General features: G+C 42.8%; 1 protein-coding gene across 1 annotated transcript in view; it reads right to left on the bottom strand.

Moving 5' to 3' along the window:
- Nucleotides 1–10,775, bottom strand: part of mmp15b (matrix metallopeptidase 15b) — a 37,552-nt gene extending 26,777 nt beyond the window's left edge. Inside the window, exon 1 of the mRNA XM_056278339.1 lies at nt 10,120–10,775. Within this exon, the coding sequence (XP_056134314.1) occupies nt 10,120–10,233 (114 nt within the window). The 5' untranslated portion in view covers nt 10,234–10,775. The remainder of the gene's footprint in view (nt 1–10,119) is intronic.
- Between the last annotated feature and the right edge of the window lie 6,012 nt (nt 10,776–16,787).

Raw genomic sequence — 16,787 nt, 5'->3', positions numbered from 1 at the left:
TTGTAATGATCATACCTCTGCATCATCATCTTCTCATTAGCTCAACTTATAGTATATGAGGCCAGAGTATTAATGAAAAGTTATTGACTGAGAAAGTGAATTAAAGCACATCTGTCTAGTCTAATGTTGTCTTTTATCACAAATCTAATACAGTCAGATGCTTCAGTTTAAAAGAACGTAATTATTTTTTTTTGCCATAAAGTATCTTTGTGATTCCTGTGTTCTTATTTAATGATGCGACAATATTTTCTATTGATATTTTGACTACTCACTCTCGCTGTCTCCTCCCCTCTCTCTCTGTCATTATTTCTATATGCCTGACAGGTATGAAGGAGCAGGTATTTACAGCAAGTAGTAACGGGACAAGGGTTAAGCAGTAGTGTACTTGGAAGATGTATGGAGGCCCATAAAGCTCCCTCTAAAGCATCCAGTCTGGCCATTCACCTCCCCTCATTATCTGGGCTGAATACAAAACAAGTTCTAGACTAGGAGAGAAAGATGGAGGAAGGGCTGGTGTGTGTGTGTGTGTGTGTGTGTGTGTGTGTGTGTGTGTGTGTGTGTGTGCGTGCGTGCGTGCGTGCGTGCGTGCGTGCGTGCGTGCGTGCGTGCGTGCGTGCGTGAGTGCGTGAGTGAGTGAGAGCTTGCACAATAAGCCCTCTCTAATAAATAGTCTTTCTCTGTGAAAGTCCTTGAGCCTACCTGCCAAAACCAGGACCCTGCAATATTCAAGAAGTTGTAAAACCATCCAGGGGTGCGTGCGCGTGTGTGTCTGTGTGTGTCCACCACAATGTCAGCCAAGGTACTAACAAATGCAGAGAGCTTTGATTCTTAAGCTTGGTCAGCTGCCATCCCCACCAAACTCCTACTGAGTGTAAGAAAAGGAGAACAGAGGAGGGAAAGAGGAAGGGGGACACCAGAGGCAGAAAATAAAGAAGAGTGAGGAACCAAGCGAGTAATAAGAGAGGTAATTTCCACACTTGGTCGGTTGCTTGAGTCTAAATCCGAGATCCCTTGTCTAATTGTTTTTTCGTCATTCCAGGTTTGGTTTCACACTATGAAAATTCTACCAAATCATTGTGTATTTGCAACAACACTATATGTCATCGATGGGCGGTGTTCCACCAAGGTTCGGCAACATTCGATGAGGGGAACCACATAGTTCTCGAAAGTGTGCTTTCCCACCGCACAGCAAAGAACTGTAAAGATTTTGTAAATTATGAGTACATGACACAAAATGTGCAACACTTGAGCACACAACAAAACTACAATCAGCACAGCAGCTTGGGGGAGGTTGACATCCAAATAAATACTTAGTTAGGCTTGCACTTCCTGCTCTGTCTATTATGCCCATCTGGTTTTCCACAGCAAGATGCTGGTGTTTACACCTACAGCTTGTTCACTTGCTAAAAAGCAACACGTTGTTCATTCTCAGTCATGTTTGCATCATTCTGAAGCTTGTGTTTGGCCAATCAGCACCACTGGATGGAAATAATTAGAGAGTTTAAAAAAACCCTGCATTGCAATACCGAGCCAAAGTATTTAGGCCAGCCCTTCATATTGGGGCGGTGATATGCAGAAGTTGTGTGCTTGTAAACACTGTTGTACCAGCAACATGTGCACTAAAGGATGGGTCAGCCGCAGTCACCAAAGAAAATGCCTTCAAAGTTTGTTGATGTTTGTGGCGGTTGTGGTGAGATATATCAATCAGTTAAAAATACAGACAATCAAACAACGTTACGCTCCTCTGGACATCCATTTTCAATGTTTTTGAAAAGCTCTCTCTCTCTCTCTCTCTCTCTCTCTCTCTCTCTCTGTAACAAAGTGATTCACTATATCTCATTAGTCATTTTTACATTACAGTCATTTAGCCGATGCTTTTATCCAAAGCGACTTACAATAAGTGCATCATTTAACGTAGGAAATCGGTAGCACTACTAGTCATCACAGGTCATAAGTGCATCTTCTCTCTAAACAAGCATCTAAGAGCAAAACCGGTACTAAAGTAAAAGTGCAAGAAAGTTTTTTTTTCTTTTTAATGAGTGAATACAATAAGTGCCAAGAGCAAGTAACAGGGTAGTAGTTCTTGAAGAGGTGAGTTTTCCACCTGCACCGAAAGATGGGCAGCGACTCCGCTCTCCTGACATCAGTGGGGAGTTCATTCCACCACTGTGGAGCCAGGACAGAAAAGAGCCGTGACCGGGTCGATCGGCAGCAGGGGCCTCTGAGCGACGGGGCAACCAGGCGTCCCAAGGCAGCAGAGCGAAGTGGTCAGTGGGGGTGTAGGGCTTGACCATGACCTGGAGATAGGAAGGAGCTGTTCCTTTCACTGCCCTGTAGACTAGCACCAGAGTCTTAAACTGGATGCGAGCAGCTACTGGGAGCCGGTGTGGGGACATGAGAAGGGGAGTTGTGAGGGAGAACTTAGGGCGATTGAACATCAGACAAGCTGCAGCTTTCTGTACAAGCTGCAGAGGTCTGATGGCCAATGCCGGGGCACCAGCAAGGAGGGAGTTGCCGTAGTCTAGCCGGGAGATGACCAGAGCCTGGATGAGCGCCTGTTCCGTCTCGTCGGTGAGGAATGGGCGAATCCTTCAGATGTTATAGAGGAGAAATCTGCAGGAGCGAACAAACGATGCAACGTTTGCAGCAAACGACAGTTGGTCATCCAGGATCACACCCAGATTCCTCGCAGTCCGAGTTGGTGTCACCACGGTGTTGTCAATGGCGATGGCCTGGTTTCGGTGCAGGCAACCTTTCCCCGGGAGGAACATCAGCTCTGTCTTGTCTCTGTCTTCTCTAGTTTGTTTCACTACTGAGGAGGATGGGGGTAGAGCATCATTTCCAGTAAGGCGTGTCCTAGATTTCCAAAGCAGAAGGCGTAGGTTTGTTAGCAGCCATTCTCGCCACTGTTGTAGCAACTATCTTACATTTAGAAGTCCCCAGACATTCGTAGGCGGAGATCTCCAACTGTCCGGTATTATGAGACGATTGAGTGCGTAAACTCCCCAGTAGCTCCTCAGCCCTAGAAAAGTACCTACCCTGGAGTATGTATTAAAATCGGCCCTGGTTCCTGCAGTGGAAAACCACATAAAAGTTCCCAGTCCCTGAAAAAGTTCAGTTCCTGAAACAGTTCTTGCGGTGAAAATTAGCTTAATACCAGTCACTGTCATATACACTGACTACTACCAGCAACTTTACATCATTAACATGGCAAATGGTGTGTATGTACTGTTTTCTTGGTTTTGCTCATGTTTATTTGGTACCGCTGTCAAAATATGGAACATAATGAATGGCAGGTCTACCTGGGTGCATCACATGCAGTCAATTCATTGAAGACGCTGCTCAAAGGAGAATGTTTTTCAAGAACACAGGCAGTGACGAGAATGCATGTTTGCTGTCCTTGCTGTGCATTTTGCACGCAGCAGTAAGGTGAACCACAGCTGTGCTTTGCCGTTCATTTCTGGGGAAATAATGGATGTACACAGCAGTTCAATGAAATGTATGTAATAAATAGCAATAAATGGGCTGGGTGGCTTTCTTACCAACCGCAAACTGTGTTGCCCTTCACATGAAGTGGATCTCAGTGGATCTTTGAACCGACTCAAGGCCAACAGTTTTGTGCGCACCCAAGTTTCAAAAGAGCTTTCAAACTTGACACTTGACTGTACTCTGAGTAAACAGTCCAGAGATCGGAAAACCTCTGCAATCGGCCGAAGTGTGTAAGCACCCTAAATTGGGACATTGTTGCTGATCATTCCTTAGTAAACTGGCTGAGTCAGCATGGCACCTGAGATTTGAAGAGCCTCTTAAAAAAACAAGTCTCCTTTACCTTAAACACACAGTGAAATGAAAACATACATACAAAGATCCACCATCAAGCACAAACCCAACCACATACAAAGGAAAAAAAATGTACAGCTACACCACTACACCAAAAATAAACACACAATCATCTTAAGACAAACGTGGAAATATACACATTCACACTTCCAGCAGATGGAGAAGAAGATAAAACAAGTTCAGTGTATTACCCTCAGTTGAATTATTCTTATCTTAAAATTATATGAGAAATTGTAGAAGAAGGAAAAAAAAACGACAACATACAGATTTGGCAAATCAAAACACATTCAATGACAGAATGGGACATCTAATCTAACAAATTCTTCCTCCACCAGCCACAGCCACACAAGTTTAATGCTCAACTTTAATCTCGTGTCATTTCTTTCTGTATCACAAGGTTTCCAACATTCAGAGTAGTGTCGCTCTTTTAAAATTCTACATGCATAACAACATTGGCTGAGCTCATTTGTGACAGATGGCTTCATGAAACTGCCTTAGCAGCTTTCAAAGTTCAGAGAAATAAATTTGAACAGTAATGAAGCCATGGGTAGATAAGATATTAATGTTAATTACATGTAGATTGAATGCTACTGTAATGTCACCATGCCAACAATCTCCTTGCAAAGGCACATCTTGACGAACTTTTACATAGTCACTACATTGTCATAGTACTTTACCCAATGCAATCAACCTTCACTCACACACACACACACACACACACACACACACACACACACACACAGACAAAGTAGAGACAGTGACGTCTCATGGCATTTCCCTCCTTCCTCATAATGCCTCATCACTGTGGCAATGACAGCTTGGTGTCTATGGTGATAGCCAATCACAGGAGAGCAGGGAAGAAGTAAATGAAAACTGGAATGTGAGGAGACAGCATCTTGGAGATTATGCAGCTAAGCGGATGGAAAGAGATATACAGGGGTGAGTGGTGGACAGAAAGAGAGAGGTACATAAAGTTGCACACAGAGCAATATCTCCTAAGAGAAAGAGAGAATAGAAAGTGAGGAAGTGATTTGGCCAGTTGGTTGTGTCCTGCAGACCTACTAAGCCCCTAACTGCCCTCCTCCTTCCTGCTTCCTCTTAGCTATGTAACTCTCTTTTTCTATTTAGCCTCTCTCGTCTAGCTCTTAGTTTCAATTGCTCACTCACTAGTTGTCCCTCTCACACACACATGCACTGTCTCTACTCCCAACCCTGCTCTATCTCTTCAGACAAGAGAGTCCATTGTATACACTAAGATGTCTCCGAGCCCCAAGCCCAGCATGCCTTTGTGCAGTGTGTGTGTGTGTGTGTGTGTGTGTGTGTGTGTGTGTGTGTGTGTGTGTGTGTGTGCACGCGTGTGCGCGCATGCGTGATAGGGTTTTGGTTTGAGAACAGCTGTCACATTCAGCCATCACATGCTGCACAGCTGAAACTGACCACTACCAATCCCTTCACCTTTCTTTCTCTAATCTTGCACCTCCTCCTACCAAATCCTCTAATCCATAACTAACTAATCAATTCATGGACCTGGAAAGGAACTCACTCACTTTCACAGGCAGCTCACAGTCACCTAGTCCATTCTCTTCAAGTGAGTGGTTGGTTGGGTGGGTGAGGGGAGTGGGTGTCAAAGGAGATAAAAACTGATAACAAGGACTCTAAGGTTACAATGACTGTGCTTATTGCAGTCAGTAAATGTCTCCATTTGTGTTTTTGCGCACTTTAGGATATCAAGCTTCTCAAGCTCCTTTATTTTATTGTGCATAAATGTTGTTTCAGTCTTGCTCCAGAAAATGGGGCTGTTTACTGCCGTTAAAAAAGAGGAGACAGCACACACCTAAATTGTTGAGGTGCTACCTTACAGGATCAATATCCACATATTAAGAAAAGAAAGCAGCAGACCTACTCTATCCTGAAGATTATCCTGAAGACAGCAGCAGTTTGCCGATTAACTGATATTTGTATCAGAGTTAAGAGCATGCGGTTTCCTTTTATTTTATTTATTTTATTACAATTAACAATTTCATTTAGCAGATGCTTTCATCCAAAGCGATGTACATCTGACAGTTGATACAACACAAACAAGGATCTAGTCAGCAGGCAAAAACGCAAGTAAGTTTAAAAAAAACTAGGTTCAAGTCCGATAAGACATATAGGTGTCAATAGGCAGTGCACAAAGACAAAGGTGCACAGAAGGGATTTTTTTTTAATACCATCAGGTGTGGAGGTGTTCGTGAAAGAGCTGGGTCTTTAGCGTCTTCTTAAAGATGGAGAGGGACTCAGCGGATCGAAGAGTTTGGGAACTCATTCCACCACCGGGGAACTACAGAAAAGTCTAGCTAGTGACTTAGGGCCCCATTGTGGTGAAAGTGCCAGGTCCCTTTGATTGGCAGAGCGTAGTGAGTGGGACTGAGTGTAGACCTGAATGAGGGAGTTCAGACAGACGGGGGCTGTTTTTATTGCCGTTTTGTAAGCGAGCATTAAGGTTTTGAATTTGATGCGGGGCAGCAACTGGGAGCCAGTGGAGGGATATAAACAGCGGGTTGACATGTGCCGTTTTGGATTGGTTGAAGGCCAGACACACCGCCGCGTTCTGGATCATTTGCAAAGGTTTGAAAGTGCATGCAGGGAGACTTGCCAGTAGGGAGTTGCAGTAGTCATCTTTGTTTATCTTTGTTTACTACCGCTCCTCATGTTGTAGTTTGTCTATCATTTCTGAGTCAGAAGCCAGCTTGGTGCATGTGCACAGTCAATTCTTGGAATGAACTCCGACTGAGGTGTATGCAAAGCAGAGTAAATCAGACCACTGATGAAGAATGTACCCCTATCAATCACATTATGCTTGCATCAATTCAAACCTTAATTTGACTGAGATAGTTCAATCAAGGTGTTTACATGGTAGTTGTAATAATCAAAGGATTTCCTCAGATTAAAACTGAACTTTTTAACTGACATGCCAACACTGAATGTGTGTGAAAATGAAATTAAAACACTACGAAAAAAAATGTAACAATTACAAGAACAATGTCAAAATGAACTAGTCAAGTGTTCAGTCTTAGTACCCCTCAGATGGATCATACCATATTTACTCCTACTATAAGCTACTAGCGCCAACTGTTGCCAACATGCTGGTTTTATTGCTAGATTAAGTGGCTTTTCAGGGCCCCTCGGGACCTTAATTCCTCAGAAGCAACTATTGACAAAACTTGCAAAGTTTTTATGACACTTGGAAGAACGTTGGTGTTGACACCACTAGTTTAGCCCACTAGCCCAACGTTGTGCTAGTTTGGAAAATGACATAGCCAGTTCAATGTGCCATCTTCCCACCCTGCTACTGGGAGCTAAGTCTACTTGAAGGCTGCTGCCTTTCTATAGAGGTTCTGTCCATCTTGACCATTTGATTTTCATTCTCCCAATTACACTTTTTTCACAAGGTTTCCATATGCTTTGTGTAAACTGTTTTTTTTTTCTTTTTTTTCCATTTCTCCATCCTCCTCCATCCTTTTTTGCCTAGACAGAGCAGGAGCTGCAGGTCTTATCCAGCTCAGGTTTGAAGCACAGATGAAACTACATTTGAAGCGTGAACCTCCAACTGAATTTGTAGCATTTCTTTTTTTTCAAATTTAAGTTTCATGATTTGAAAAAAGAGGCACATACTCAAGGAAATAGTATGTATGGGCTTTGTTGAAAAAACTAATAACACTTTTTTTAAATTAACCTTCGAATATTGAATTCATTATTTTAGAAATACTGACTTGTAAACTTGGGGCAAGGAGCTGGTATCATGTGCATCATTAGATATAAAAGGGTTCCTCAGGGCTGTAATTGGTTTACCACATTGTGATTTCATATATTACCTTATTGGGCTAATTTGACAATTAATCATGGCTCACTCCAAGACAGAGATTTTCAAAAATGACATGGGGCTGCAGAACAACACAATTTATCATTCAGTGAATGTTTTATCATGTACTCATTTAACCAATTGATAGCTACTGTGCTGTTAAAAGATAGTGGCAGGAAATAATACTGCAGTTTCATTGCTAAATGTGGTGAGCTTAACAGCTTTTCAGAACTTCAAAAATTACAACAACAAAAAAAAAAAGTAGAGAACCTGAGAGGCTAATGTTCATGATGGGTTCAGCTTGAAAAAATGGAGGAAAAGTGAGTCACAATTTGATCGGAAAATGAGAGATTCTGGACATCAGCAGGTAATCTGAATTGAAAGGTCTCCTGAAACATCGTCAGCATATAATAACACGAACAAACATTATGATTTAAATTTCTTTCAGCAAAATATACAGCCCTAAATTACTTTTAATGTTATCCTCTTTATGCATTTATCTAATCAGTTAAAAACAGTCTCATTGAGCTTGCAGGAATGGGAAGCATCCACATTTAATGTGAATGCTGACATGACACTTAAATATGAGGACCCTCATACTTAAGTGTTATGTCAAAGTACATGAGGCATGATGTTTGCACATTTCTACATTTTTCATCCATCCAGTCTATGAGAGTTTGGGGGGCAGGAAATAGCAGTAGACCAAGCCTGGGAATTAATGCACTCTGCAGTTGTTAGTACCTTGGCTTATATTGTGGTGGACACATACATACATGCATTAACAGACACACACACACACACACATGCTTACAAAAACATGCATACTTTACAGACACTCTACAACACACACACACACTGTGGCTTAATGTTTAGTAATCTCTTTTCAGATCCTATGTTTAAGAAAACCTTGCTAAACTATCAGCAAAGCCCATTACCACACACACACACACACACACACACACACACACACACACACACACACACACACACACACACACACACAGAGTCATATAATGATGTGTTGAAACCAGACAGACAATTGCTTTGGTAAACAATACAAACTCACCTCCAATGATCTGGCAGTCTCTCTCTCTCTCTCTCTCTCTCTCTCTCTCTCTCTCTCTCTCTCTCTCTCTCTCTCTCTCTCTCTCTCTCTCTCTCTCTCTCTCTCTCTCTCTCATCCACACACACACACACACACACACACACACACACACACACACACACACACACACACACACACAATAGCTCCACCACTAATGATCTTCTCAAGTGTCTTAGGTCAACTCAGTTCTCAATGTTGTTATCTCTCAAATCTGCTCCAAACACAAACATGTGTGCAGACACCAAATGCTGCTGGATAAGTAACCAAACAATACTGCTTAAAAGTGTAGCTTCAAGTCACAACCTGAGACAGTCTTCTGGTGACACGCCTAACTAATGCATGTGTGTGAATGGCTGTCTGAGAAAACAACAGACAGAAAAGAGAGAGAGAGAGAAAGAGAGAGAGAGAGAGAGAGAGGGTACCAACATGCAAGGTAATTCTTTACTACTGGGGGAAGGGGGGTACTATTCTATTATTATGATTCCTTGCAGTAACAAAGTTGATCATAAAATTGTAGGATTCCATCAACATCAAAAACTACTACATGTGATGTGTGTCACCCTGTCAAGTATGGGGCACCCAACGTTAATCTGCATTTTGGCTGATGCACCACTATTATAGGGAAGGCATGAGGACATTGCACCATGTTAGCCTGACTTTTGCTCAAGGCATGAAATAAATCAAACTGTCTGTCTCTATCAGGTGTTGGTATCAAACCACATTTAATAAACGTCCACTGTTGGGTTATCACCTCATCTCCTGCTGTTCAGCGGGCGCGACTATATTATTATATGAGCGATACTGTTAGATAGGTCCTCTACTTTAACTTGGCCCGCTTCCTTCTCGTGATGTTCGGCTACCATTCAGAACATCAGATGAGGTAGTATTCAGGACACAATGAATAATATGCAGTTGACATACAAGTTTTAGACAGTATTTTTTGTAGTTTGTCTCTACGGGGTGTAACAGCGTTATTGCTCACCTCAGCGTTGAAAGTGTTGTCCCCAGCGCGCACAGACACAATAGATACAAACTACACAAAAAAGAAAAAGTTTAAAACTTGTGTATTAATTGTATATTAATGTGTCCTGAACACTACCTTATCTGATGTTCTGGGTAAGCAGTGTAACATCGCGAGAAGACAGCAGCGACAACAAGCCACCCGGCAGTAAGGACACCTGCGTAGACAGCTTGTAAGCTTGCTAACAGTGAACAAGTGCGCATCAGCAGGGTAAGGGGACCAAATTACTAAACGCTCACAAACAGTAAATAACGATTGAAAGAAACAACTTTTTTTTTGTAGTTTGTTTCTACGGTGTGTGACGTTGTTTACCTCGGCGTTGAAAGTCTCGTCCTCAGCGCCGCGCGTCCCCACCGCACTTAGGCACAGCAGCAGGACGATGGGTCTCCACGGCAACCAGTACCCGCTGTCCCGCGAGGAGGTCATGTTCACCGAATCGGAAACGGAACAAGTGCGCCTCGTGCCTTTAGGAGTGTGACGTCTTTAACTAGTCTCCCTCCCTTTTTGAACACTTGTGTTTGTAGTCTGTTGAAACCAAACGTATTGCCTTGTCTCTAGAACTATAAAATAATAATAATAATAATAATAAATCGCACTCCTTTACGCAATAGATTACCCTCCACGAAAACAGTTCCGTTTCACCTGGCGTCCGTTTTTACAGACTGCCCCCCCTCCCCCTAACCTAACCTAAGGATGTCCGGGCGTCCTCTCTTCTCATTCGCGTCCGGGACTCGCAGGAGACTCCCCGTTGAAGTGTGGCTCCTCTTTTGACAGACCAACTTGTCTTAACATTCCTCCAGGTAGCGTGCTCTGTTATCTGTGGAGGGCGTGTCCCATATCAGCCCACAAATGTCTCATTTGATCGACATCAAAGTGTTTCTCTAATGACTAACCGTGAAGGTGCGCTTAACTAGTCAACCACTACTCCTGACTTCGGCCCAGCGGGGTTTAGTGAGGCATTTACAACGTGTTGACTTCTGGCTGATTAAAAACAACAACACAAAAAAAAACTCCACTCGCAAGGTTGCAGACGGCTCGGAGTATCGAACCTTACAATGCCCGATGTGTGACAATCAAATTACACACGAACTAAATATATTCAAAACCCTGAGAAAGTTGCAAAAAAAAGCATTAATGAACGCAGTAACAAATAAGAACGAAGTTCACCGCAATTGAACGTTCACTTGAGCGGCTGAGGAGGCTTCGACCGCAAAACAACAACAAAAAAGCGTGGGGCGAAGACAGCGGCTTTCAGTCTCGACCCCTCTCGTTAAGAAATTTTATGTGGCGGTTTCTTAAACCAATAATTATAGGTTTTTTTCCTTTCTTTCTTTCCCGGAGAAATGTCCCTAGAGTTCGTCCGCCTGATCACTCTCTCCGTCCGGGGTCGATCTCTGCTGTCTCGACCGACGCAGGACAGATAGCTGTCCGTCCGGCGTTGTGGTGTTTCGGTAGACTACCTCCGGACGTCCACTCCGGCGCTCCGATCAGACGAACAGAGATGGAAGAGGGGAGGGGGAGGCAGGCAGAAAACATGACCCTCCCCCTTCACTTTATGGCTCCACCGCTGAGAGGTGGCAGACCACATTATCAAACACATTTATACAAACGCTCACTTATACGAACACGCGCGAGCGCGTTTGTTTTGCTATACTTATGAGTACCCTCACTGACTTCGTTCATCCCCTAGCCCCTAATGCTAGAACCTCAACCATCAGAATGACATGTCTAACCTTAACCCTTACCCACTAAAACGTTAATCCTAAATCCAAACCCAAGCCCCCTAACCCTGAAATAGGGCCCTTGAAGAAGTGAGGATTGTCCGAAATTTGCCCAATCCCCGCCTTGCAAAAATAGCCAATATGGGTCCTCAGAAATATAGCTGAACAAGAACATACACAATTAGATACAACTGTGGCAATGTCATTAAAGGTTATCTGTTCAATTGTGTACTTTTCCATTTGAAGAAATCGTAACTTCAGCAATAATTGCCTTTTGTGGAGGCTATTGGTAGTCAATGTGAGACCAAGTGGGGAGGAGGTTGGCTGATACAACTACAGAGACAGACAGCCTCTCATTCGCTCTTTTTCTTTATGATTGGGGATAAAAATCCACACCATAGTCCTATTTAAGGTCCAAACAAACATCTGGTCAAAGGCAATCACAAAAATGTAAACAACACAGGGTACTGAATATTTACAGAGGGTACCCATTGCACTTCTCTTTCATCGCTGCTTTGCATGTACTGCAGAAAATTTGTGGTCTATTGTTAAACAATAAAATCAAATTGACTTGGTGTCACACAAAAGCATCTAACAACCAAGTAGTTATCCAATCAATGCATTTAACTGTACAACTGATATCAACAGAGCAAAACTTGGTTTTTCAATTTCTCATTGTGATCAAAGTACAGCATAGCCAAGTGTGCCTATTTATAGCAACAAAAAAACATCTGCAATTACAAAATCTGTTTGCATCTGAAAACTCCCTGATATCATTAGCCTGTCCACATAACTTTTCAGTGAAGATGGGCACATGGACCTGTAACATTTTGCTGAATATGAGAAATGCTGCTTACCCAAAAAGAAAACTAAGCACATTTTCTCCACCCAGGTTTTCCCCAAGTTTTCATTCAGACATGCTTTGCGTCAGAAAACTGTGTAATAGCGAATAAGACACCTGCTCTGCATGAGTCATGCTGCATTTTGCTTTGCAGGGCTCTTTTTTTAGCCAGGTGAGCAGCTTTTGGCTGCGACTCACTGATAGGATCAAACAGCAACAAGCAAACAAAAATTCCTCCCAACACAAATCACTTGTCACCTGCCCATAGACCAGTCATCTTAACAGATCATCAGAGCCAAAATATGCAACCCACCAAAATGAAGGGAATGCCCCAGGTAACACACCTAATCTACCGGCTGTGAGAGTAGTTTCAAATGTTGAATTACAACAAGATTTAAAATGTGTATTATGGGTAAGAAAAGAACCCAAATCCTCAGATTGTGATGTATTGTATTGTACTGTATTGTATTATGTTCTTCTTCTGTATAGTACGGTCCAGTCTAGTCTAATACAGTCTACAGTATGTCTCTCTGTTGGATTGTTTTGGCCACCTGGCAGTAAGGACACCTGCACAGACAGCTTGTAAACTTGCTAATAAATAAAGGACAGTGTGCACCAACAGAGTGAGGGGGCCAAATGACAAAACATTCACAAACAGAAAGAAAGATTGAAAGAAAAACAAACAAAAAACAAGCAAGAACACAAACAGAAAAACAGACAGAAGATAGATAGATAGATAGATAGATAGATAGATAGATAGATAGATAGATAGATAGATAGATAGATAGATAGATAGATAGATAGATAGATAGATAGATAGATAGATAGCAACAGAAAAGAGATGCATTTTTAATGAAAATAGCTGCAGCTGGGTCCATACAAATGTGATTAACATGGGCTTGGCAAATGTCACAAGCATCTTTTTTCCACCCTTGAAATAAATAAAAAATAGTGAAAATGGTAACACTTCTGTTTAACTTACTGACTTAGTAATAATATTCATTTTCAATTTGCTGCACAGCAATATACGGAAGTATAAAGGAACAATATGTAAAATGTCAGCATCCTTTCAGTATAATGTGACTACTAAATATGAGACTCAGTTGAGCGGTAGACTGACACAAAGTCAACACACACACACACACACACACACACACACACACACACACACACACACACACACACACAAAGCAGTTCACTTTAATTTGTAGAAGTTATTCACGTCGCTAAAGGGCAGAAGTCAGTACGTCACCGTGATTCGTCAAGCAACAGCTTCCAACAGTTTATTCATTAATCTGCTCCTGCCCTCTACTGGTGAGACTGGTGTAACGTAATCTTTAACCAGGTTGCTCATGGCTGTGAGCACACTAGACATTTAGCATCAAAATGACTGCTCTATCTGGATAAAAGAAGAGATAAAAAAAACATTGTAAAAATATGCTGTTTGACTAAATCCATTATCATCACAGTGTTTCGGGTATGGCCTAGTTGAAGCCAAATCTAGATAAGTTTTGTGAGGTGAGATCATACTTGACATAACAGGTACAGAAGGGGGACAGATTAAATGAAAAACCAACATAAATTGTCTTAGTAAGGTGTTGGTCCACCACGAGCCTCCAGAACATCTTCAGTGCTCCTTGTCATAGAGTCTACAAGTCTGAACTCTACTGGAGGGATGGACACCATTCTTTCAAAAGATATTCCCTCATTTAGTGTTTTGATGATGCTAAGATTTTCATTGGGAGCGACGAAGAAGGACAGGATTAGGGACGAGTATATTAGAGGGACAGCTCAGGTTGGACGGTTTGGAGACAAAGCCAGGAGGCAAGATTGAGATGGTTTGGTCATGTGTGGAGGAGAGATGCTGGGTATATTAGGAGAAGGATGCTGAATATGGAGCAGCCAGGGAAGAGGAAAAGACGAAGGCCAAAGAGGAGTTTGATGGATGTGGTGAGGGAGGACATGTAGGTGGCTGGTGTGACAGAGGAAGATGCAGAGGACAGGGAGAAATGGAAACGGATGATCCGCTGTGGCGACCCCTAACAAGAGTAGCCGAAAGTGGTAGTAGTGTTTTGATGATGGTGGTGGAGAGCGCTGTCTAACACATCGGTTCAAAATCTCTCATAGGTGTTTAATTGGGTTGAGATCTGGTGACTGTGAAGGCCATAGCATATGATTTACATCATTTTCATCCTCATCAAACCATTCAGTGACCCCGTCGTGCCCTGTGGATGGGGGCATTGTCATCCTGGAAGAGACCACTCCCATCGGGATAGAAATGTTCCATCATAGGATAAAGGTGATCACTCAAAATACCTTTGTATTGATTTGCAGTGACCCTTGCCTCTAACGGGACAGGTGGACCAAAACCATGCCAGGAAAATTACCCCCACAGCATAACAGAGCTCCTGGAACCACTCATTGTAGGGGTCAAGCATTCAGGTTTTGACTTTAATTAGTCCCCCATCTGTATATTGGATAAAAATTCTTAGTATAAGTAATTCTGTTTGGTTGCCTGTCAACACATTCTACACTAACTGCCATTTACATGTTTTGAGCTTTGCTTTTTTCCTTTCAACCTCCTGGTCAACATATTAAAAACTCAGCATATCACCTCCAGTTAACGTCTATTCCTCCTGGTGTCATATTAGCTCCTCAACCATATAGCTGTTCTGGATCTGATTAAATAATTTCTATGGGGACTTAAGATTATACAAATTTAGGGTTCGTAGCCATCTGGGTAGCATAGCAGTCTATTCCGTTGCCCACCAACATGGGGATTCGAACCGGCGATCCCTGTGTTACCTCCGGCTTGGTCGAGCATCCCTACAGACGCAACTGGCCGTGTCTGCGGGTAGGAAGCTGGATGTGGGTATGTGTCCTGGTCGCTGCACTAGCGCCTCCTCTGGTCGGTCAGGGCGCCTGTTCGGGGGAGGGGGACTGGGGGAATAGCGTGATCCTCCCATGCTCACTGTGAGGTGAAAGAAGCGGCTGGCGAGTCCACATGTATCGGAGGAGACATGTGGTAGTCAGCAGCCCTCCCCGGATCAGCAGAGGGGGTGGAGCAGCGACCAGGATGGCTCGGAAGAGTGGAGTAATTGGCCGGATACAATTGGGGAGAAAGGGGGGGGGGTTAAGAGCACGTGATATGTTCAATTTATATTGAACAGTTCAGCATTATACAGTGTAATATTGATATTGACTGGACTTGAGCCCCATAGAATAACTGCTGCCAGTGGGAACATGGATTGAACCTGCTCACTGGCGTATGTCAAGTCAGGTCAACATTTATTCTTGAATTGAAAGCCAGCCAGAAGAGGTGGGTCTTCAGCAGCGACTTAAAAGTTTCTAGGGTCTGAGTCGTTCTTATATGAATAATAATAGTAATGAATAATAAGCTGTTCCAGAGATCAGGGGCAGCCACCGCAAAGGCTCAGTCACCTCTCTTTTTGTGCCTGGGTCTCAGAACGTCCAAGAGCATCTGGTTGGTGGACCTCAGTGCTCTGACTGGAGTATGATGATGCATGAGTTCTGCCAGATAGTGTGGCACCATCCCATTTAAAGCTTAAAAACAAGCAATAAAATCTTAAAATCAAACCTGAAACAGACAGAAAGCCAGAGGAGGGAGGTATGCTTTTCCGAGTTAAGATGAGTCATGGTGAGTGTTTGAGTGCATATGCATTTCCATGTGTGTGAGTGTGTGTGTGTGTGTGTGTGTGTGTGTATGCGCGCACACGCACAAATGTGAGCTAGTGCTCTGGTTAGAAGAGGATTTAAAGAATGTAGTTTTGAACAAGACCACATCCATCATTGACCGCAGACTAGGCCTGAGAGCCCCTGTAGGGGCTTTAACATTTCTGCCACTGATACTGTGGTAAGAGTTTAAGGATTTGGTGGTAATGGTGCAGATATGCATTTGCAACTTGTAATGAGTCACAATACTGACACACATGAAACAAAGACAACAGGAGGTCCAGTGTGAAGGGGACAGCAGACAGTACAGATTGCTTTGCATATGTAAAGTAGGTATATGTAAAGTATAGCTTGAGAAAAAGCAGATGCAGAGCAACCTGCACTCACTCACACACACACAAAAAGGCACTATTCAAAAGCGTGGGCCATTGTTTTACATTTTGAACCTCAGCGATAAGATTCTCAGTGATAGGATTCTCTGGGAGCTGTCAAAACAAACAAAACAAAAAGAAAAGAAAAGAGGAACCTGTCAAATTCAATTCAATTCAATTACAGAAGAAAGTGAAAATAGTAAATGTTACATTCATTTAGAGTTAAGTACTTACTTTTGGGATGTAAAGGTGTGTGTTTGGCTGAGTTTCCCCAAGGTATAGTGAAGGAGATGTTGCCAACTGGACAGTGAAACCGGCCAGAGAGCTGGAACCCAGTATGTGAAGTAATACTTG

This window comes from Lampris incognitus, chromosome 4, assembly GCF_029633865.1.
Source record: "Lampris incognitus isolate fLamInc1 chromosome 4, fLamInc1.hap2, whole genome shotgun sequence".
Classification (NCBI taxonomy): domain Eukaryota; kingdom Metazoa; phylum Chordata; class Actinopteri; order Lampriformes; family Lampridae; genus Lampris; species Lampris incognitus.
The sequence above is the reverse complement of the archived record's forward strand: the minus strand, read 5'-3'. Positions and strand labels throughout refer to the sequence as shown.